Genomic DNA, 23,795 nt, shown 5'->3' with positions numbered 1-23,795 from the left:
TTTTTTTTCTGGCTGCTCCTTAAAGGTAAAGGGGCCAGGACAGAGGTGCATTAGTCATCATGGGAATGCTCAGCAAGGAGAAAGACAGGCGTGGGCCCCACCTACGGCAGCTGCCACCTGGGGCTCCCCCTGCCTTCTCTCTCATGGCGTCGGCAGTGCTCAGGGGACTCCTCTGAATTCCCATGTTTATGTCCCAATTAAAATTGACAATAATAGACTTCTTCACCACGACTCAGAGAGGTAGGGAGTTCGAGGATTAGGAAGTAGCCTGAGGTTTAGTTGATCTCTCAAAACCCCACTAGTTTTCAGGAAATAAATGGTCAGTCCCTTATTGGCCTGCCCATTGCCTATTTTACATTGGCCTATGTGCCTGGTAGGGGTGGGGGAGCGTGTGGATACTCTGGTGTGTGTGTGAGATAGAGAATGTGTCTCTTTGTGACAAAGCTTCCTCTTAACAGAAGCAGATCTTTTGGCTTTAAAGGTAGTATATCAGGACGCCTTCCGACAAACTCTGCCCTTACTCAGCCCCTACCCTGGGTCTAGAAGACATTGGAGGAAGTGCTCTAGCTGCCTCACAGACACTAGGTGGGCATAGCCTGGCAGCATCCTGCAGTGTGCCAGGAGTTGTGGATATACATGGTGAATGGGCAGTGCTGGATCCTGCTGATCCCTCTTGGGGGCCCCCAGGCATCTCTCTGCCTTAGGCATCATATCATGAGAAGCCCCCTTAAAGCTAAGCAAAGTCCCTGTGGCCCTGCTCCCTAAATCTCCACCCCCCACTCCCAGATTGTTGAGGTGGCATCTCCATGTGCCACTTAAAGATGAGTTTAACAAGCGAGGACGCTCTAGGCCCATCCTTTGTAATTAGCCACCTCAGCTGGGCCCAATACCATCCCCATTACACTGCAATTTTCCCTTTCAACTCAGCAGTGGGTTCTCACTGGCTGGAGGACTTTCCTTGGGGACACTGCTCTGGCTGGGCTCCATGCTTAGGTGTCTGGTAGCACCCTCCCAAGCCATAGAGTATCAGGGAGGCTCATGTGGGCGCCCAGGAGAGGGTGGGGTCACCGACTTCGTCAGCTGCCCCACTTTCCTCTCTGACTCACCTTTGACCTAGTGCCAGGCTCCACTGATTCGTCTGAGGCTGGCAAACAGGGCACCCAGGCTCTGGGCCCATTTTGGTTGGGGAGGGCATCACTGACTCCCAGGGCAAGCAGTGGTGACACTATGGATGGCCATGGTCTTGTTTTATGAGGACTCCGACGGGGATTTTATTGAATCACTTCCAATTTATTTCACAGACATTTTTCTGTTCCTGTCCTGTGCTCATGGCCCCCTGGCTCAGAGGGCAAGTAGCAGCATCCCCTCTCTATACCCTCAGGCCCCACTGGATCACACCTTCCTTCCAGTTGGGGTTCTGGCTCCACCTCAATGGAGAGCCACACCTAAGGGAGCTGGCACATTGCCTATGGGGTGGGGGTGACCACTGAACAGCAAGGGGCTCCTGCTTATCTAGCCCCACCCCACAGCTCTGTAAAGAGCAGGCCTAGCGTTCAGGGGTGAGGCTTCTTGCTCTGGGATCTGTCTGGGCTCCTCTCCTCCAGTTCCTCTAATGGTCCCTATGCTAGGGCTACTAAGCAGCCTGGCTTCTCCTAGTACTCACCTATGTGGGCACAAAGGGCCTGTTCTTGGTGCAGCCACTGCCGAGATCTGTTTGATGTCCCACTATGAGCCATCCTTCCCTGCTCAGGACAGCAGCCTCTTTGCTATTGAGGAAAGATGGAGTCATGCCTAGCCAGAGGGAACAGACTCCTGGTGAATCAGGAGGGATTTTGGTTAGAAGTAAGAAAGACCTTGGTCACAGGAGGAATCCACATGGGTGTAGGTGAAGTCCCTACAATCCATGTGGCATCCTCAGTAATGGGACAATCCCCAGACCAGGGCCTTTCTCCTTCCCCTGTTGGGGTTGGGATTCCAAGCCAGGCCAAGGAAGGGGGGTAGGGCTTGTCCCCAGTTTTTCTTCTGAGATTTTAGGGTAGGTGAGAGACCACGAGGCTTGTAGCCAGAGGACCTGGGCTTGAATTTCAGCACTACTACTGGCCTTGTTAACGCTGAACAAGACATTTCCCTCTGCAGACTTCATTGTCCTCAGCTGTAAAATTAAGTAGCTATAAATACTGGGGTCCCCCACCCCATCCCTGCCCCCTCCCAGCTCTGACATTCTATTCTAAGGGCCCTCTCAACTCTGACATCCTGTGTTCTAAGGGTACCTCCCAGCTCTGACGTCCTGTGTTCTAAGGATACCTCCCAGCTCTGATATCCCCTGTTCTAAGGGCCCTCCAAGCTCTGACATCCCCTGTTCTAAGGGCCTTTTCAGGTGCAGAGCTGATCCTGGGATCAGTTCTGTTTTACTCCCACCTTTCCCTCCCCCACCCCATTCCCTGGCCTAGATTGGTTCCAGAGCTCTCTGGTACCTTCCTGGAGTGCTAGTCACTCCTCAGGTTCTCCATCTCAGGATGCAGCAATGCTGGAGGAGGGCAGGGCTGGCCCAAGGGATTCAGGAACCTGGGTTCTGACTGTACTTCCCCAGGTCAGTTATCCTATTACAGCCCAGCCTGTAGAGGGGAATGCATGCTGGATGGTGAAGCCTTGCCTCTTCCCAGCTTATCCTGGACATGTAGATCCCGTTTGTACATGGCTCTTTGAACGTTGTCATCCCATCGGCCTGTGAGCTCCTCCAGAGCAGGGACTGGTGTGTTTGTTTTGTTTCTGTTTTTTGCCTTTCTTTGAATACCTAGCATTCAGTACAGTGCCCAGCACATAGCAGCACTTGATAAATGTTTGTTGACCGTCAGTCATGAGATCTGGCTTCTGGTCCTGGCTGTCACTGCCTACCTGGCTACTCAGTCACTTCCCTTCTCTGGAGGTTATTTGCAATATGAAAGAATTGAATTTGATGTCTCTAAGGTTCCTCTCATCAATATTGTCTTACGCCCTTCTCAATATATACCTGGAATGAACTGTTTGTCAACTCCGTCCCAGGGGTTGAAGTACTTATCTTTCTTCCAGGCCCAACTCACAGGGCCATCTTTTCCATGAGGCTTTCCTTGACCTCTCCAAACTGCCACCCCTCACCCCCATCGAATGTGACCTCCTCTCCTTTAACAGAGACAGGTTAGAACAGTGGATAGAGCACTGTCTCTGAAGTCAGGAAGATGTGGGTTCAAAGCCTGCCTCAGACTATTAGCTGTGTGACCTTTAACAAGTCACCACCTCTGAATCTCAGTTTCCTTATCTATAAAATAAAGGGACAGGTCTAGATGACCTCCCAGCTCTGGTTCTATGATTCTATACCCCTTCAACTCTCTGAGACTCAGTTTCCCCATCTGTAAAACGAAGGGGTAGGTTTAGATAGCTCCTTGCTCTCATTCTTGAAGTCCTATCCTCAGGGGCTGATGTGTGGCCCAGAGGAAAAAGTTTGTGTGTAAAACATTTTGCATGCATTAAAAGGCACTATAAACGGCAGTTATTAACTCTGGACAAGGTAAGACATCCTGTATTCCCCTGGCAGCTAGGGGCCTTGGGCAGCCCCTTAACTTTTCTCAGGCTCCTCAGTTTGCCTGGGAGTCAGAATGCCTGGATTCTGTACCTCCCTGACTTCTGACTCAGTTCCTGTCTTGGGCACCTCCCTGCGCCTCCAGGCCTCCATTTATCACTGAGGAGGCAGCAGGCCCGGGCCTGGCTGTTTGGGGAGGTCCAGATGGGCCTCTCCCAGCACAGCTCCCTGAGACACCCTGTTCAGTGGCCTATGTCAGCAGAAATAGTCACTTTCCCCATCCTGCCTCCCCTCCCCTGCTCAGAGCATCCCCTTTAGGAGGGCAGGGCCCAAGCCTTCAGTGCCACATGGCTACCCAATAATTTTTAACTGATAATAACAGGCTTTGCTTTGGCACTCAAGGGCTGTTCTATGGAAGGCAGGTGGCCACTGGCTGTTCAGGCCTTCTCAAAACGAGCCCTGCGAGGGAAAGACGGGATTTAGGTCAGAAACAGGAAGAGTTCTTGACTGGAAAGGCTGAACTAACTCACATCTCTACTCACATCCTTCTCTGACGCCTCTTTATGTCACAGAGGTGACTCTGGGCCTGGGAAGGGTCTAGTTGTGGTAAGTTCTAGTAGGCCCTACCAAGTTGGAAAGACTTCCAGCAGAAGCCTGGGGAGAGACTGCATGTGCTTTCTGAGAAGCATGGAGAGGCTCGTCACCGTAGGATCTGGCTTAGCACCAGGAAAGGACATTTTTTGGCCACAGCAACTTGTGACAGTCTATGTACAGTCTATGGGATAGTGTTTGTGAAACCTTGAAATATAAATATATATACATATACATCCATACATATGTCCAGATATATACACATATATACACAGCCCTGTAAAAGTTACAAAGGGCTTTCCCCAAAGCCTGGTGTGGTACATAGAGGACTAGACTTACAGTCAGGAGGGCCTGGATTCAAATCCTGCCTCTGAAACTCAGTAAGAGTATGACCCAGGGCTACTCATTTCAATGGAGTTAACAACAGAGCTTACCTCCCAGAGCTCTTGTGAGGTTCAGATGGGACAGCAGACATTGTTTGAGCTGGATGGTACAATGGAGTCAGGATGACCCAAGCCAGAGATGTTTGTCAGGCTCCCTAGAGATCAGGGGCTTGGCGAGCTCCTCGTGCCCCAGGCTGACAGCGCTCAGCAGCGCCACCAGCACCCAGACCTAGGCCCAGGCCGGCCATTTTTAGGACACGAGGATGACCATCACAAGTCCTTGGAAAAGGGGAGGGAGGGAGGCCAGGCTGGATGCCCTGCCCTCAGCTTCTTTGGCTGTCTGTCAGGTGACAAGGGCTGGCCTTCAGAACCAGGAGTCTGCATGGTCTGATGTACAAAAGGCCGGACTTGTAGTCAGGATGGTCTGGGTTCAAGGCCTGACTGTCTTGGACCAGTCATCTCACGTCCCTGGTGGCAGGTTCCTCGTCTAAAAAGGAAGGGGCTGGACTCTGTGGTCCCTTCCAGCTCCGAATCAAGAAAACGCTCCATTGGCTGACGGCTTTTGATAAGACACAGTACGAACTAGATACAGGTCATATCACTTTGCCTTTGTTTTCTTATCTATAAAATGGGGAAAATAGCTTTTGGACCACTGATCTTATGGGGAGACCACGAGGTGAGCCCTTTGTAAATTCTCACTGCCACCCAGCTAAGCTGTCACATTGGGGGTCGCTGACATTACCCCCAGTACTTCTCTCCCTCAGAACAAGTGGGCCCCATGGCCTGAGAGTAAAGGCGGCAGAAAGCAGGTATTATACGGCAAGGAGAAGAATCTTTATTTGGTTCAAAAAAAGGTCAAAGGCAGAGACAAGCAGGCCCAAACCCATCTTCCCTCCACCCCTTTCCAGTCCTAGGCTGGCTGAGAGAAGGTATTAGGCCTGATCCCGCAGCTCCCTCTTCTTCCATGGGGACCAGAGAGCGAGAGACAAAGGGCACTGGTATCACCTGGAATCTCAAAGGGGGTGGGGGGCTGGTGGCATCGTGGGAACAGAGTTAGGCCACCGGTGCTTAGAACAGTCACCTAACCTGTTCAACAGCATCATCAGCACGAAAGACTCCTAAGAAAACTTGTTCAGCTAGACAACGGCTGTGCCTAGGCTTGGGGGTGGGGGGGGAAGTAAGGCAAGATTTCTGAAGGGCCCTGGCTCCTTACAAGTTTGGGAAACAGGAGAGAAGGGATTGCTTCCTGGTTTAGCAGCTAATTTATGGCTTCTAACAATTTGGGAGAGGAAGGGTCTCGGCTCAGGGGCAGGGCAGGGCAGGGCAGGGGGTGGGGAGGGGAAGTGCCCAACAGACTTCTTCTGGGGCTGGGTCTTTGTCCCCTAGAGGTGGGGGGACAGGCGGGACCCTTGCTGAGCAGACATACAGGAGGCAGAGGGAGCAGACCCTGGAGGCACAGACGGTGGCAGATGGGCTGAGGCTTCAGGCAGGGGGAGATCCTGGAGGCCCTGCCTTCTCGGGGCTTCTCCCAGAAAGGCAGAAGGCTGCAGTCCTCAAAAACTCCTTAAGGCCCCTCGCACACTGGAATTCCCCCATCATTGGGACAGCAAGGAAGGAGAAGAGAGAGGTTAGAAGTAAACCAGCTCAGGCAGGAGCAGGAGGAGGAGGCCTGGGGAAAGGGAGCACAGGCTACTGGGACAGGGGCGGACCCCCTCCCAAACAGCAAGGATTGTGGAGGGCACGAAGAGCAAAGAATGAATAAAACCAAGCCAAAAGTACTGCAGGGGAGAGAAAGCCAAGATGGACGACAGTCAGAGACCAAGGGTCTCCATGCTCCGTGGGGCAGAAAAGCCACCAGAACCGCCTGTACACTAGCCACATGGTAGCAGGCTCTCCCCTGCTCCAGCTTCCTCTAGCTGGAGCCCAGAAAAGCTTGAGAGGGGAGCCCACCACCTCTATCCTGGGGCTACCAGCACAATCAGGACCCAATTCCCAGGGACAAGCAGGGTCCTCCACCTTGCTCCCCATAAAGCATAATCATGCTACGTGGGAGAGGCTGCTGACTTTCCCAGCCTAAGCCATTTGCCCCTCCATCCTCTTTCCTATGGGGCAGGGGGAGCTTGAGGTGAGCTCCCCCTAGCCAGCCCACCTACTGAGCGCCTACTCACACACACAACACACCACACCAGACAGATGAACAATTTCTGTGAGGCATGCAATGAAGGTGAGATGAGGGGTGGGCACCAATGTGGGGGAGTAAGGCACGATCTTACCAGCTAACCCTCAGCAAGGAGGCCTGTTAGGTCCCCTCAGGCTGTGCAGGAGATGGCAAAGTCCTGACAGGTGTCCTCCTGGGAGGGGAGATACCGGAGAGTGCCAGTGTTAAGAGATGCCTGCCTGGCACTTCTCCCCTGGGCACAGAGGTGGGGGGCAGCCCCCACACCAAAACTAGGATCTGTGGTCTTCCAAACTCACTCAGAGGTTACTGGGAGTGGAGGGACCAGATGAAGATGGTGGCAGAAAGGAGAAGGGGTATCTGTGACCTCAGAGAGAATTTGGGGGAGATGAGGGAGATGGAGAAGATAGACAAACAAGATGTTTCCTGCCAAAGCCTAGACGTCCTTGGTTCCATCCCCACTCTGGGGGTTCCAGTCATTGGCTCTCTCTACCCTGGCCTGGGTGCTCTGCAACCTCAGCTGAATCAGGTGAGATGACAGGCCTGAACCAGCCAAAGCTCTGCTTTCCCTCTGCCTCCCTAGAGGAGACCCAGACCTTGGATGGAAAAGCAGAGTCACCACCAACTCCCCCCTTTTTCAAAGGAAAAATAAAGCCAACCAAAGCAAATCAACTCTTAAAAATAAAAATTTTATTACAGGCAGGAACAAAGAACACTGGCCTCAATGAAAGGCAGATGGGCTCCCCCCGCCCCAAGCCAGCTCCCCCGTTCTCCTCTGCAGGGCCAAGGATACTGACGCCCAGGCCACTTTGAGCTTTCCGTGAGTTCCCTGGGCAACTGCCACTTCTAGACAAACTGGCTCTTCAAGCCTCTGCCCCCTGGCCTGGAGGGACCATTAATGGGAGTGCTGCAGCATCGTGGAAGGCCCACAGCTAAAAGGCCTCGATGGATGGGTGGAGGACCCAGGACAGTCCTGAGGTTCTCACCTACTCCTAAGAGGGGCTACGGCTCTGGGCAGCTCATAGAGGGAAGGGGCTGGGCTGAACGCTAGCCCGGGGCTCAATCTCCCAGGCTAGAGCTTGGCTCATTCTTTCCGTCCAGCGGCCCCGGCCCCGGCCCCTGCCCCGCCCCCGCCCCCAGTCACAGGCTGAGGGGCAGCAGTCAGCTGAGCTGCCATTCTCAGCTGCTTCCAGCCGCTCATGCTCTTCCAGGATTGTTCAAATCTCTTGATACTCCCAAAACCCCACCCAAATGCACTTTGGCCTGTTGGGGCAGATTTCAGGCCGGAAGCCCAGCTTGGGGAAGGGGGGGCAGCCCTGGCGTCACCCAGCCACCAGGTTTCTGACATCAAAGTCAGTGGTTGGGAGGTGGGAGTGTGGGGTGGGAAGGGAGTGTGGGAGGACACCCAGAATGGGGACTCGGCCCCCCCTCGGGAACTTCAAGTTGCCATTCACAACTAGTATGTGTACACACACACACACACACACACGTCTCTGTCTTTCTCATTCACTCTCTCAGCTCCCATGGCTCATATGGCACCCCAGCCTGCTTCTGCTAGGCTCAGATCCCCACAGGTGGGGTGGGAATTTAAAAAAAAGCCAAAACGCAGGGCAGGCATGTGGGGGAGTGGGAGCCATCCAAGCAATCAGCCAGGCATGCACAAATGAAAACACACACACACACACACACACACACACACAGCCAGATACACTTACAACAAACCATAAGGTCTCTCGTAACAAAATCACAAAACCAACCTGCCTCTTGCCAACACCACCCAGCACTAGAGAAACAACAACGGGGCTGAGGATTTTTTTTCTTTTAAAAATTCTATGTAGAAAAGAGTTCTATAAAATTGTGCAAAATACCCAGCAGCTTCAGTAAAACCCGTTTCAAGTATTGCCAGCGTGTGTGTTTGTGTGCATGTGTGTGAATGTGCGTGTGACTCACCCACACCAGGGAGGTAGGGCAGCCTGGTGTACGGTCCCTGGATCCAGACTGGGGGGAACGAGGGGAGGGCTCTCACTGCTTGGTTCACTTGTTCCAAGGAGCCTCAAATAGGGACGCCCTTCGCCCCCACCCCCAATCAAGTTCCTGCTGGCACTGGACACCCTGCCTACCCCCACTATCAGGTGGCTCTGGCTCCTTTCTGAGAAGAGACACAGGCAACCCCCAAGCCCTGGGAAGTGTCCCAGGCCCTAAGATCTGCTCTTCAACCTGCTGAGCCTTCATGGCCCCCTGTCACTGTGACAGCTGCCCATGGTTTCAGCAAGGCCCGGAGCCCACTCACACCCACATCCATCTATACAGGGCGAGACCTTCTTAGTGTAGACGTGGGTATAAAAGGCAAAGACACTGGTTCTCTATGGCAAAGTGGGCACATGTCCCTCCCAGCCCCAGCCCCAACTATGACCAGGCTCCCCGCTGTGAGCCAGTAGGCAGTCTCTGGCCATTTCCACATGGCTCCTGGACTTGGTGGAGGGGCATTCCCCTGAGGTGTGAGAGGGGCAGCAACAGAAGAGCTCAGGAACAGCCGTGGGGGGGCAGTGCCAAAATAAAGGAGAGGAGGCTTGACTTGGGTGTTGGGTAGCTCTGGCCCAGGGGGCAGAGGCGGGTCCAGCAGGCACAGGGAGGCAGTGGGTGCAGGGAGGAGGGACTGGCAGGCTGGCAAGCACTCAGCTCCTCTAGGGGAGGCCTCCTACCATGCTGCCGTCTGGCTTGGCTTCACAGGTGGGCTCCTCCTTCTTGCTAGGAGACGGCAACTCGGTGTCTGGCTGCACAAAGCCCCTCCGGTCAATCAAGCTTCAAAAACACAAAAGCGAGAGACCTGATGGGTCAAGAGCCATCTGCCATTAAGCAGCTTGGGCCTGCCCCCTGCCTGCCCATGGCGGGCAGTGAGGGGAGGCAGAAGGCCCCGACGAAGGCTAGCCATGACCTGGGCTCCAGCCCCTCCCCTTTCAGAGCAGGAGGGCCTGGAATTTACGCCCTGCAGAATCTGGGTCAGAAGAGATTTCAGGGAACATTCAATTCGAACCCTGCTTGAATTGAGCTGCTACAAAATTTCCAAGTGGTCCTCTGGCCTCTGTCTGAATATCTCCAGTGAGGCGAAATCCTTGCCTTTTCAATTTGTTACTTTTCTGGATTAGAAGTCAATGGGAAAACAGGAAGCGCGTGGATGGAGGATGGTGGTGAAGAGAGAAGGGCTATGCAACCATCAGTACTAGCCCCTGCTCTCAGTGGGGAACAGCCCCAGGCTAAGGCTTCCTGACGGGGGAGCTCTACTGAACTGTTCCAACCACTTTGGAGAGCACTTTGGAACGAGGCCCCAAAAGCAAACCATGGAAAGCCTTTGGCCCAGAAATACTGCTACAAGGTCTTTGCCCCAAAGCAATCAAAGAAAGAGGAAAAGGGCCCGCCGCTGCAGAAATATTTCTAGCAGCTCTTTCTGTGGTACCAAAGACCTAAAAACGGGTTGGGGAGGGGGAGATGCCCATGAACCGGGGAACGGCTGAACAAGTTGTGGTATATGAGCGTGATAGAATATGACTGTGCTGAAAGAAATGATGAAGGGGATGGTTTCTGAAAACCTAGGAAGATCTCTGAACTGATGCAAAGTGAACTGAGCAGAATAGGGAGGTTACTGTACAGTCACAGCAAAGTCTCAACAGTGGAAGCCATTGAGGAGCTCGGACTGATGTGGTGACCAGCCACATCTCCAAAGGGCTCCACACTGCCCCCTGCCACCACCCGGCTGATGGAGTTGAGGGGCAGACCAAGACAGTTTTTTAAAACACAACCAATGAGGTAACTTGTTTTGCTCAACTACACATGTCTGTAACAATGATTTTTTTTTCTTTCTTTCTCAACGGAGAAGAGGTGAATTTTCATTGCTTTGTCTCGGTATCCCCAGTGCCTAGCCCAGTTCCTGGTACATAGTAGACACTGAATAAATGCTTGTTGAATGATATGGCATGAAGACCCTGCAAGGGGCTGTCTAGGCCTCTTACAGAATGCTCTCCCTCATGTGTTCACTAGGTACCAGAAGGCGCCTTCTAATGCTTATTCCTATTACCAAGGGAGGAAGGGAAGGGGGATAAGGCCGAGAGACAGCAGAATGCAGTAGAAGAGCACCTGCTCTGAAGTCAAAGCCTCCATAACAGCCAGTGTGGCACAGGGGAAAGGATAAAGCTCTAGAGGAGAGGCTCGAGTTCAAATCTCGTCTCTGCCACTTAATACCTGTGTGAACTTGGCAAGTTACATAATGTCTCCAGGCCTCAGTTTCTCTCTAGAAAACAAAGGGGATGGACTTGCTGAGCTCTAAGGCTTCTCTAGCCTTGAGTTCTACTGCCCTAAAGCAATGGTTAAAGTGAGAGCTGGGCATAGAGACAGGCTTCAGCTTTCTGTGCCTTCTCTCCTCTAGGAAGGACTGGAGACACATCTAGGTCATACTGCAGAGAGGAAGTCCAGGGAAGGGGATGAGATGACGGGACCATGATCACTCACCCGGGCAGCTGTGCCAGCAGAGGGATCAGTTACCACCCAGCCAAGCCAGCTGGACCACTCATACCCTGTGCTACCCACCAGCTCCCTCTGGTGATGAGATGGCCCTGTGACCTGGCTTCTAGTTAAGGGGAGATCAGGGGCTCCAGCCAGGGCAGCCACCCTGCCTCTCGCACCCCAGGCTGGCAGCGCCTAGCCACCACACCCCCCAAATCAGCAGCGAGCTCTCAGCAACTTTAGCTGGGCAGCTAAGCATGCCAGTATGTCCATCCTAACGACAGGTAAGCTGTGGCTGGTCCTTCACTTCATAAAAGAACCCCTCTTTGAGCTGCTTTAGGTAGCAAGTGCCCTATGCAGGTATAAGGCGTTTATACAAAAACTTCTGGAAAGGACCTCTGACCCCAGAGGATGACCAAGACTCCCTGCTTCTGCTCCGCCCCCCGTCTCTGGAGAGGAACACTGGATAAGCAGAGCCCAGTTCGCTACTTATTTCTTGTGTGGTCTTGGGTTATTTCTCCCTCCCTAAGCTGCAGTTCCCCACTCTGAAAAAAGAGAGGTTGGAGCTGGTGGTCTCCATAGCCCCTTCCGGGTCTCCATGACCCTCTAGCTCCCTCATCCTGGGACAGGGCCCTGGCCTTGCCTGGCTGCCAGGCTGAGGTGAGGGCCTGGGAAAGCTGCAGAGGCCCCAGGTTGTAAGTATGAGGCCCAGGATGCCTCAGGGTGGGGGTGGGGGGCCAGGCTTCAGGCAGGGCTGCTCACCTGGGGGGCAGAGGCCCACAGAGCACAGCGCAGCAGTTGGCAACGACACTTTTATGGCTGTAGGGGTTGGTGGAAGCCTCCATGTTTTTCTTACTGGACCACGAGCCTTTGATCTGTAAGTAGAAGAGGCCAAGTTAAAGCAGAGGTGGGGGGAAGGGTACCTAACAAGCCAACTCCAAACTCATGTGCCACTCAGGGAGGGTGGGCTTTGGGGTCCTACCCTACCCCTGTGTGTGTTTGTACAGAGGCAAGAGGGGGTCAGTCTGAGGAAAGGTAGTGTGAGGAGTGAGGTGGGCACAGTGATGATATGAGGAGGAAGGAAACAGAACCAGTCAGCAGACATTCACAGCCTCAGAGAAGCCTTGCTACAGAATTCTCCAACCCCGGCCACCACACTGATACCCAGGAGCCCAGCTCCTTCCACTCAAGTCTTCCTTCCCTGTGTCCTCCCCTCCAGGCACCAGGTACCATTCCCCCTCCTCTGAGTCCCAGAGGAACTGATGGGTCCACTTAAGTGGGTGTGTGCACTCAGGAATGGGTGGACCTCTGGATCTCATCTTCCCAGGCAGAGTGGAAGCCTCAGGAGGACCAGCACTGGGCTTGTTCTGTGTGATGTCAGAGATGCTTTTAGTGTCTGGGCTGACCGGCCTCTATGTCCTCAAACCTCTGGGGCTCTTCTCCTTCCCCTCCCCACGTGAGTGTAGTAAGACCCTGGGAGGCAGGGATCATGGGCTGGGGACGGGGAATTCCCATTTGACTTCTCATTAGTTTGAATAACTTATAATCTATGTTCTAGGTCTCCATTTCTTTCTTTTTTTAAGTGATGCCTTCACTTGATCAATGAGCACCCACCTTCTTTCCAGCTCTGCTACCAAAAAAGAACTCCTAAGACTCTTTGGGCGTCTCTCTTTCTTTGACCTCCTGGAGGCACACAGCTAGCAGAGGTCTCTCTGGAGGATTCAGGCCCTACCTACCTTAATCTGTAAAATGGGAATAATACAATCTGCCTAGCCTACTTCACAGGATTGTTGTGGGAGGACCAAATGAGAAACACAGGAATGTTTTGTAACCAACCATCCAGGTCACCCTCCACCAGCAGTCAGACCACCAAATGTTAGTGCACAGTCTTCAAAAGAGGCCCCATCACCTTAAGGCCAACCTGGGGGTGAGCCTCTCCAAATTGGGCTAAGCTGGTGCTTAGACCATAGATATCCAAGTCCATCACCAGGCCATTCTCAAAGCTCTTCTGGATTGGTGGGCTTGACCAAAGCTGGTGTTCCTCCCATAAGGGCCTAGACAGCCCAGGACTGGCTCATTTCCACTGGCTGCGAGAATCAGTTCTGCTCCACACAGCCCAAACTAACCCCAAAACATGCAAAGCCAGCTAGGGCTATTTTCTATATGACAAAATCATTCTCACCTACACATGCTTCAGTTTCCTTATTTGTAAGATGGGGATACTGGCACTTCCTACCTTGAGGGAAGCCTTAAACCTCCACAAAAATATTTACTATCTTCATAACGGAATTAGAATTCTTTTCATCTAGCTCAGAGTCCTTCACTATCTGGCCACCCTTCTGTGGACACTCGCTAATTTGTCAATGTCCTTCTCAAGAGGTAGCCCCCAGCCCTGTACCCAGGACTCCAGCTATGGCCCAGCCAGGGCAGGGGAGTGTGGGATCATCGTCCACTTAGCCCCTGACACTAAACCTCTTCTAATGGAGTCTAAGATGCCATTAGCTTTCTTGGCTCCCACACCTCACTGCTGACTCAGTAACCTTGTTGTCTGCTAAAACTCTGGCTCTTGCCTTCTCCCCCATCTTGTACTTGTGAACCCACTTTGTTGAGCCCCAGGATAACATTGTGCATTTATATCTATTAAACGTCACCCAATCTGATTCTGCCCAGTGTGCTAGGCTATCAAGAGAGTTTGGAAGACTGTTGGCCCATGTGTTGTCTATTTCTTCCTGGTTTGGGGACTTGTGGACCTCTGTCCTTTACCCAAGCAAATGACAGAAGTATTAAGGAGTGTGGGGCCAAGCCCAGATCCCATAGAGAGCTCCTTCCAAGCTGCTGTCAAACCACTCAGGACACTTCCTGGGTTCTAGCCATTAAACTAATTGTAAAATCTTGCCCTCTTCCTTAAGAACCGCACAAGAAATTGTCATGGCCTTATAACTTGCAAACTCCATTTTCTGCCTTTCTGAAAACTGGCCCATTAGCCCTTCTCTAGGTGTGTGATGCTTCTCCCATTCACCGCCATTTTTCAAAGATGTCTCACAGTGGCTCAGCGATCTCATCTGCCTGTCCTTTCAGAGCCCCAGGATGCAGTAGTTCATGTGGCCCTGGTAACCTGAACCCACCCAAGACAGCAAGACCCTTGATGAGCCTCAGTTTCTTTAACTGTAAAAGAAATGTGATATTGCATTTAGGGTTTGTTTTTTTTTGTGGCGAAAGCATTTTGTAAACCTTCAAGCACTATAAAAACGTGAGGAGTTCTTTCATGATGCAGACTGTAACCTCTCCTGGGCAAACACCTCTTGTCCATGTCCTTCCAAGAGTTTACCACAGAAGGCTACTCAAGGTGCTGGGGGCTTTCCTCCCCGAGTTATTGCTATTATGACAAAGGCCAGATGGTAGGTTATAGAGACTCCTGGATGAGCCTGGAAAACAGGATCACAGACTGACAGCTGGAAGGAGGCAAACCCAACCCTCTCATTTTACAGATGAGGAAACTGAGGCCCAGGAACATTGTGCTGGTCTCTCTGCCTGAATCCAATGCTCTTTCCACTATACTACTTTCCTGGGCAAGTCTGAGGCTCTAAATCCAAGGTCCTAGCTGGGGCAAGGCTGGCTTTTCTCATGAAAGGCCCCAAAGCTCTTTGTACAATTGGTGCTGCGTTGCTGGGGTCACAGGGGCTCATCCATAGGAAGCTGACACACAGAGGCTTCACACATCAAGCTGGCATCAAGTGCTGCTGGCCTCTGCCCTGGTCGGCCCATATCCAGCACGAGGCGTTCGGAAGGTGAGCGCCACAGAGGAGAGGCCTGGATGCTGTCCCACAGGTCATAGCTGAAGGAGGCAGAGAAGCCTGGGGAGGGGGTGTAGGTCAGACCAACTCTTCAAGGATCTGTCGGGCTGTCACTGGGAGGGGGATTAGCCAGCTTGAGGGGGCTCACAGGGATCCTGTGGGACTAGGAGCAGTGGGTGGAAGCTTCGGCACAGACGACTCCGGCTTGGCTGGGCTGTCCCAGAGAGGGATGGGCTGCCCTGCAGATAACAAATTCCTATTTATAGGAGGCCTCTGAGCAAAGGCTGGGTGCCCACTTGTGGCCAATGTGGTGAAAGAGACTCCTGCTCGGTGCAGGGGTCTGGACTGCCTCTTACGTTCCCACCAGCTTCCTCTGGCTTCGTCAGCCCTGCCATCCCTGCAGCGCAGTACGGGGGCTTCACTCACCTGACAATAACCCATCCTCTCCCACCTGGCACACAAAGCAGACCCCAGTTATACTCACGTCTTCATTGGTTGTCAGGTTCGAGGCGACGAGGTAAGTGTGAAACCCTGAGAGGCCCAAGATGGACCAGATGGAGAAGAAGCAAATCACCAGCTCCAGCACAGTGAGGAGGCGTCAAAGAAACCACGTTCTTCAGGGGGAGCGGGGAGAAAGCAGGGCTGGGGGACAGGCAGGCAGGTACAGACATTCACCTCTGAGAAGTGGCACAAGCGACATAAGGGGGAGAGTGGGAGCCGGTGTCACAAGACACAGGTATGCTGGGCGCCTGTGGGCAGATAGCTCTCTCGATGAGAGGCTTGGCCTGCAGCCACTCTCAAGGGACCAGGGACCCAGGGACCTGATGCTATGAGAAGGGGCTATTCTAGTATGGCCATTTCTGAGACCCTAAGCAGAACAATAACTAGTCTGGGGTGACCAGGGCTTTTGTCCAGGGTGCCTGGGGGCACACTTCTTCCTCTGGGTCCTGACAAGGCGTGCTTCCTTTCTGGACAGCTGTGTCAGGTAGCAGAGGGCCAAGGGCCTTGGGACAAAAAGGACTTGCTTTGGGAAGGAAGACTGCCATCTTGCTTCAGGCTGCCTCCCCCAACCAACCAAGGGGCCTGTTGAAATAAGGCCTCTCTTCTGAGGCCTGCCTCTCCCCACTACTGCATACCTCCTGGTCTGGGGACCCCAGCTACAAAGGATGCCCAGAGGGAGTGGCAATTGTGAACCCTGCTGGTCTTCACTCATCCTTTCAAGCAACAGTTGTTGGTATGTCCCTGGATTTCTGCCTCTACCCCAACCCCCCAACAGAATCTACCTCAGTTGCTGAAATTCTCACAGCCCTAGGACTCAGACCTTCTTACCCTTCAACCTTCTCCCATCCTTCCCCTCCATTTTATTAGTTTCTCTAATAAAATAATGTAGACACGCAAATCTTCCCTTTACCGTCTCTCCCTTTTCTGTAGTGATTAACACTAGACTGAGGCCAGCAAGGGGGACACCTGAAGGATTCTGGGCTCCCTAGGATTTAAAATGGGAAGAACTCTGGGTACAGAGTGTTCTAAGGCACTGGGTATTCTAAGAGACCCATTTCTTTACAAACCGTCTCCTCTGAGTCCTGGCTCTCCCCCTACCCCTGCCAGCAAACACAAGGCCTGACACTTCACAGGGATGTAGGAAATGCAACCTCAAGTAGCAGCTGCAGTGGTCACCATCATCACAGGTGTACTTACAGTAGTAACAATAATACCAATGGTTAGCATTTATATAGCACCCAAAGGTTTGTAAAGTATTGTACAATTATCTCATTTGATCCTCACAACAACCCTGAGAAATAGGTGCTATTATTTTGCTCATTTTGCAGATAAGGAAACTGAGGCAGATGGAGTTTTGTTGTTGTTGTTTGTTTTTGGTGACTCGCACAGGGTCACCCAGTTAGTCTGAGGTGGGATCTAAACTCAGGTCTTCCTGACTCCAGGTCCAATGCCCTGCCCGCTGGGCCATCTTCCATACCCTATAGAAATGCTGCAGACAAGCACCAGATAGATGGCATGCAGGTGGGCACACCCATTTCACCCAGCACAGGAAGGGAACAAAATGAGGGACCAGGCCTGGGTAAAAAATAGGTTCTAACAGTTTGCCCCCAAAGGATATCTTGCTGGTGTCTCCTTCAGAGTGTCAAGGAAGGTGCCTCCCTGAGAACCTAGGAGGAGAAAAAGGCAGAGAGAGATGAATGCAGAGGGGCAGCGGCCAGAGGGCCCTGGTCCAGTACAGCCCCTTCCCCGCCTCACCCTTCTACTTACGCAGAGTCAGGTGGGTGATGACACAGGCAAAGATGAAGGAGGTCAGGAAGGACAGGGAGAGGATGAAGGCATAGAAGAAGCGGTAATTCCGTTTTCCCACACAGTTGCCCACCCAAGGGCAGTGGTGGTCGAACCGCTCTATAGAAAGGAGGTGAGAAGGGAAGGGTTATTGCCGTCTCTCTCCAGGCCAACAGAGAAGGCTGGGCCCTGCCTGGCTGAGTCTCCCTCTTCTAGCATATCCCATTGGACCCTAGGCTAGGAACCCCTTTGGTATAAGCGCAAAATTTCAGAGCCAGAGGGGACCCAGAGGTCACGCAAACCAAACTGCCCTGGAACTGGAATTTCAGTGTTCCCTTGAAGGCCTCCACGGCAGGGAGCTCACCACTGCCTAAGGCGGCCCATTCCATTTCTTGACAGCTTTCATCCTTCAAAGATTTCCCTTACTTTGAACCAAAATATGCCTTTCTGCCTCTTGTACCCAAAGTTCCTAATTCTGTTCTCTGGATACAGACAGAACAAGTAGAATCCCTTTTTTATATGGCAGCTCTCCAGATGCTGAAGACTCTAATTACAGATAGTGCCTGGCACACAGTAAGTGCTTAATAAATGCTTATTGATTCCTGCCTGACTACCATCCATCCAAGTTCTCTTCTCCGGGCTAAACACCCCCTGTTCCTTTCCCAGAGCCCTTAGAGTAACAGTTGCCACACAATAATCCAAGACAGACACCATAGGCTGGGTCCAGGAAAGAGAGCTGAGCTCACCCAGGGAGTGTCACGCCCAATCTAGTGTGGAAAGTTCCCAGCAAGATGGCAGATCAAGGCCCAGAGCAGGCCTCGCCCCAGAGACTGCAGCCTGTGGGGAAGGGTGGGGCAGGCCTGATTCATAGACATGAATGACACCCACTGATTCACCCACATGGAAGGCGACTAGTCACAGCGAGGTGTTCCCAACAGGCTCCCTCTCTGAACCCCAAAGTAAGCTGACAATGCTTAGCCAGCACAATGAGCTCATGGCTCAGCTTCCCTGCACAGTCATCAGGACTCAGCTCACTTAGATCTCCTCAGCCAGCCCACCCCTGCTCCCCAGGGCCATCCATGTGGAGTAACCCCACAGCCCCAGACACTGGGCTCTGCCATGGCTGCTAAGCAGGGAGGGAGCACCCGTTTCTAGCAGCTCTCACACCCCTAAGAAAGAAACTGGGGTCCTTCCCTCACAACTCCAATTATACTTGTCAAATCTGCATTCTCCTCAGCATCATGGGGCTAAATTGTCTCCTCCTAGATTCTGTAAAATGAACCTCCTACTAGTGTCCCCTACCCTGGGGAGGACATTCACAACGAGATCAGGGCCTTCACCGCAACACCACGAGATCTAGACCAGACAACATGTGTCTCTCTGGTCCACCCCCTCCCTCAGCCCTTCTGCACTCCAGGGCTGAGGCAACAGGACATGTCTTCACTTTCCCTCCTCAGAGCTGCTGTCTTCATCTTCTTCTGGGGTGCTCACTTTCCTGAAACCCATCTGGCCCCCAAGCCAGACTGCAAGCCAAACTTGGGGCAATGCAAAGAGGACTAGATTCTGTAGCTATGCTACTTTCTATGGAGTGGCCTAGTGGGCCTCAGTTTCCCTATCTGTACAAGGTGTCTCAAGAGTCTAAAAATTTCGCTAAGACTTTTTGGGACACCTTATATAATGAGAGGAATGAAATGGATGGCCTTCATGGTCCCTTCTAGCTCTAAATTCTGTGATGCTTGTAGAATGCAGTCATCTCTCCAGCTCCATTTTCCAAATGGAGATCTAGAGCCAGAGTTTGAAGAAGTCGAGGGGGGTTGAGAGATTATAATTTCACTTCTAGATTCTGCGGCAGGGAACATGAGAGAAGAAGTGGAAGAAGGATTTGAGCTGACGCAGAAGGAGATGTGAAGGTGGTCTGGGGGGCTCTGTAACATGAAAGAAGGCCAAGAATCGAATTTGGTGAGAAGAAATTTCGGCAGGAGGAGGAGGTGGAAGGCTAGGATGGAAGGACCTGGGGAAGGGGAGCCTTAGGGGAAGGCAAGGGCCCGAGGGAGAACTGAAGAGGAGGGTCAGGAACAAAAGGAAAAAGACAAAGACAAAGGAAACCAAGTGGTGGAGAGCCTGGTGAGAGCAGGGAAGAAAGCTGGCTGTGGATGCCAAGGTGCTAATGAGAGGAGGTGACATTCAGCAGGTTTGTGACAACCGTCTTCCAGGTAGCTACTCAAGAGAGCCATCGGGACTGGGGATCTCACTTCCACCAAGGATGGATGACCTGCACAAAGTATGGGATGTCTGTACTCCTGTTAAGATTAAGTGACTGTTAGTCATGGACAAAGTACTGACTGTTCCTCTCTTAGCAGAGAAGGTAAAAGAGGTTTAGGAATGTCTATCCTCTCTTGAGTTTATTAAGGAAAATCAAGCATTTCTTAAAAACAAAACAAAACAAAAAACAGCAGAAAGGCCTGAATGTGATAACAGACAGGAAAGAGGACCGGATGGAGCAGAGGGGACTCCTGACCTGTGCCAGAAGACTGGGGAGGGAGGTGGAAGAGGACAGAAGGAAGGACCAGTGACCAGAATGTGAAGCTCTTCCTGATAAGGAATGATATACATGGGGTCCTTGAAGCTGTGGGCAGAAGGGTGAGAGGAAGAAGAAAAGAGGTGGAGGACGGCCTTTCCCAGAGGAGGCAGAGAAGATACCCGCTATCCATTTGGTCTAGTTCCTGTGGCTGCCAGAGATACAGCCAGAAGTTTGCTGCAAGAAGGGAACGGCCCTGAGTCAGAGGTGGCATTCTCCTTGCTGATGCTGATCCAAGGCAAAAGTTTCAGAAGAGAGAGGCAGATTTGGGACGTGAATGACCATTCAAGAAGATTTGGATTTTTGATCCATGGCTTAAAATTCAGTAATGACAGGCCCTTGGCCGTGGATGGAGAGCACCAACAGAGGCTGGGCATCTGGAATTGCGAGCAATCTTAAAGATCTAGACAGAGGATTTGAAATTGCAGAGGAGGAAGGGGTCAGGGTGGGGAGAAACCTGCCTCTCTATGACAAAGAGAGTGTAGTTTTGAAGTAGGAAGCGCAGCAGGAGAAGCACCCAGAAGTTCACAGGAGCCAAGATCCAAGAAAGATCCAAGCAAACAAACCTCCTGCCTCAGAGAACTGGATAACAAAATGAACCAGAGATCCCGCCTGCTCAGAGTCTGTGGAGTCTGAAGCTGGGATCAGGCTCTGGAAGGACATAGCTGATTCCAGATACACAGGGGAGGCAAAAGGAACGGGGAAGAAAGAACCCTGCATCTTAAGATATGGCACTCCAGGAACCGCAGGGGAAGCCTTCGGGGGAAGACCAGAGGAGGCACAGAGAAGCACTATTGCAATGCGAGGACAGCCTGGACAGAGGGAAGAGATGAGAAGGGAAGAAAACACCTCGCCGGCCTGGCCAGAGGCTCCACAGCCGAGCCACGGAGGGACTCCAACCACCACACATCTGTAGTACTTCCTGTCAAAGAGAGAGCGGCTGATCGTTTCTTGGCTTGCCTTAATGACAATTCCATGCTTCGAAGGACTGAGAAAACCACCAGGGAAAATTTTACTCTGGATCTGATTCTTACCAACATGAAGGACCCCACCGCTTCCTTTGGCACCACTGACTGACGCTTTGCAGCAAGGCTGAGATGCTAATGATAATAACAGTAGGGTTACTATTAGTAGTGAGGATCAAATGAGATTATGTTCGTAAAGCGCTTAGTACAGTGCCTGGCACACAGTAGGTGCTATGTAAATGCTAGCTAGTAGGAGTATTACAGTAATCCCAACAGCCAGCATCTATCATTTTGAGGTTGGCAAGGCACTTGACACGTTAACACATTTGATCCTCACAGCAACCCTGGGATGTAGGTGCTGTTTTAGTCCCGTTTTACAGGTGGGGAAACTGAGGCAGACAGCGGTGAAGTGACTTCCCCAGGACATCCTGACTCAGTCCTGCACCAAGTGCACCCCACCACTGAGCTGCGTGTTGAGACAGACGTTCCCTTCCTCCCCACCCCCATCGCTTTTCCCTTTCCTCTTCAGCTAGCCTAACATCGCTTACCTTCGCTTTCCCTTCAAGGCCCGAGTAGGACAAAGAATTTGGAGTATAAAGAGGAGAGAGTTTTTGTGGTTTTCTATACTCCACACTCACTTCAGCAGCTTACATCAAGTCCACTCACACCCAGGCTGTATTCCATTCCCTTTCTGATGGGGCTCAGATGCGTCCCATTGAGGCAGCCTGGTGGTGAGGCAGATAGAGACCTGAGTTCGACTCTGGCCTCACACACTTACTTGCTGTGCGACCCTGAGCAAGTCACTACACCTGTTTGCCTCAGCTTCCTCAGCTGTAAAATGGGGATAACAGCAGCACCTGCCTCACAGGGTTGTTTTGAGGATCCAATGAGGAAATCTTGGTAAAAAATGCTTCTAACGCAGTGCCTGATACACAGCAGTTGCTATATCATTGTTTATTGTCTTCCTTCCCTACTCCCTTCCACAGGCAGTCAGAGAGAGTAATGCTAGCACCCGAGTTGTATGGCTTCAGAATATGGGATTTAGGCGAGGGATGAGACAGGAAATTCTCTTGGTCTGGTGGGCTTTCATTGTCGGATGCTCACTGGGCAGTCGTGAGCGGGGTCTGCCATGGCTGCAATGTTGTTTGTTAGGACTAATGGTAAGAATGAAGGTAGGAGATTCTCAGAGTCATCTCCTAAGAGGTAAAGCTCTTAGTTGGGAGCCCATGGCTTCCATTTCCTGGATAATTTCATATGCAATTTAAAAGGTCAAGTGCAAAGAAAAGGGGATCAAGAGAGCTGGGAGACCCAGGCGGCAGACCTGCCCGTGTCAGTGGCTAACCATGTGATCTCAAGCAAAATACCTCTCTTTCCTGGGCTCAAGTCTCCTCATATGCAAAATGAAGGAGCTGGAGGACTGGATTTAGAGTCAGAAGTCCTGGGTTCAAATCCTAGCTCTTACATTGGCTCCCCCCTGAGACCTTGGGCAAGTCAATTCCCCTCTGGGCCCAGGTTTCCTCATTTATAAAATGGGAGTGTGAGCTGGATCAGATGACCTGAGGCCCCTTCCAGCTTCAAATCCACTAACTAGCTTCTGGAATGGAAAGGATGGGAACCTTGGGAGAAGACGACCTCTCTGCCTAGGATCTTTAGAGCAATGGACAGACAGCCTACATTTTGGAAGGGTAGATCTCAGAAGGTTCGAAGGAAAGACAGGTGGTCTCCTATGGTTTGGAGCTTTGTAGGATGCATTCCAGTGACCTGGGCCCCAGAAGAACTGGCAGATGTGGCTACTGAGGCAGCATCCATGATCTTTGAAAGGCCATGGGAGGAAAACAGGAGAGGGAGCACAGGATTGGAGAAGGCCAAATGTGGGCCTGGTCTCCCAAAAAAAAGGAAAGAAAATGGAGACGGCAGTGAGCTTAATTCAGATTTCTGAAGACATTCTAGAAGAGATTATAAAAGGGATGGCTAGAAGACATCTAGAAAAGGAAACAGTGATCACAAAGTGCCTGCATGACTTCAACAGGTCATGTTGGACTAACATTTTTCCATTTTTGACAGGGTTACTAAATTGATGAAGAAGCAGTGTGGCCTAGTGCATCTCCCCTGGACTGGTTAGGATTCAAACCCTGACTCTGACATTAGCCAAGGGACCAAGGACAAATCTCTGAATCCCTATAAGCCTCAGACACATCTCCAAGACTTTTAACTTCTAGAAAGGTTCCAGCCAGGACTGCTAAAGGAAATTCCTCAAATGGGAGCTTGCACACCCAGGACACAGCAGGGCCCTGACATAAAGATTAGAATGATAGCTCAGCACAATGCTGTAGGGATCATTCACCAAGATTTGAGGTAGACTAGATGGGAGCACGTGACAATATCGCTGAGGGAATGAAGGACTGGTTAAGTGACGGGGCCACAGAGGAGTCAGTAATGGACTGATGTTTGTCTGGAAGAAGGTCTCCAGTGGAGTGCCCCAGGGATCTGTGCTTGGCCCTGTGGTATCTAACATTTTTATCAATGATTTAGACAAAGGCACTGATGGCATTTCTATCAAATATGCAGATGTTACAAAGTTAGGAGGACAGCTACCACTGGATAGCAGAATCAAGATTTTAAAATATTTGGACAGCCTTGAGATGGGGCCAGAGCTCACGAGATGAAATTTAATAGGGATAAATGCAAATTCTTATATTCAAGTACAAGAAATTAAACCCCAAGGTGTAGGAGGCAGAGCTAGCCAAGAGTCTATCAGAAAGAATATTTAGTGGTTTTAAACACACTGAAAAACTCAGTCATCAGAAAGGAGTGAGATGATAGCGAACACTCATATAGCACTTACTTGGGTGGCAAAGTGCTTCATACACATTGTATTTCATTTGAGTGATCAAAGAAGTTAATGGAATCTTAAGATGCTTAGAGAGGAGAGAGAGAGACAGAGACAGAGAGACAGAGAGAGACAGAGA

General features: G+C 51.6%; 1 protein-coding gene across 3 annotated transcripts in view; it reads right to left on the bottom strand.

Moving 5' to 3' along the window:
• Positions 1 to 5,354: 5,354 nt before the first annotated feature.
• Positions 5,355 to 23,795, bottom strand: part of ZDHHC18 (zinc finger DHHC-type containing 18) — a 36,919-nt gene continuing 18,478 nt past the window's right edge. The window contains exons 4-10 of one of the 3 annotated variants that reach the window (XM_027864920.1): positions 17,266 to 17,403; positions 17,117 to 17,165; positions 15,482 to 15,584; positions 11,966 to 12,078; positions 9,409 to 9,508; positions 6,804 to 6,881; positions 6,033 to 6,111 (exon numbers count right to left, since the gene is read on the bottom strand). In XM_027864920.1, the coding sequence (XP_027720721.1) occupies positions 6,840 to 6,881; positions 9,409 to 9,508; positions 11,966 to 12,078; positions 15,482 to 15,584; positions 17,117 to 17,165; positions 17,266 to 17,403 (545 nt within the window). In that variant the 3' untranslated portion in view covers positions 6,033 to 6,111; positions 6,804 to 6,839. Of the gene's footprint in view, positions 6,112 to 6,803; positions 6,882 to 7,374; positions 9,509 to 11,965; positions 12,079 to 15,481; positions 15,585 to 17,116; positions 17,166 to 17,265; positions 17,404 to 23,795 lie in introns of those variants that run through there. The other 2 variants (XM_027864919.1, XM_027864921.1) reach the window with 2 other exon arrangements.

The sequence above is a fragment of the Vombatus ursinus genome, unplaced genomic scaffold (genome assembly GCF_900497805.2).
Source record: "Vombatus ursinus unplaced genomic scaffold, bare-nosed wombat genome assembly UNPS02014777.1, whole genome shotgun sequence".
In the NCBI taxonomy this organism is placed as follows: Eukaryota; Metazoa; Chordata; class Mammalia; order Diprotodontia; family Vombatidae; genus Vombatus; species Vombatus ursinus.
Note: the sequence above shows the minus strand (reverse complement) of the source record. Positions and strands in the feature narration are given on the sequence as shown.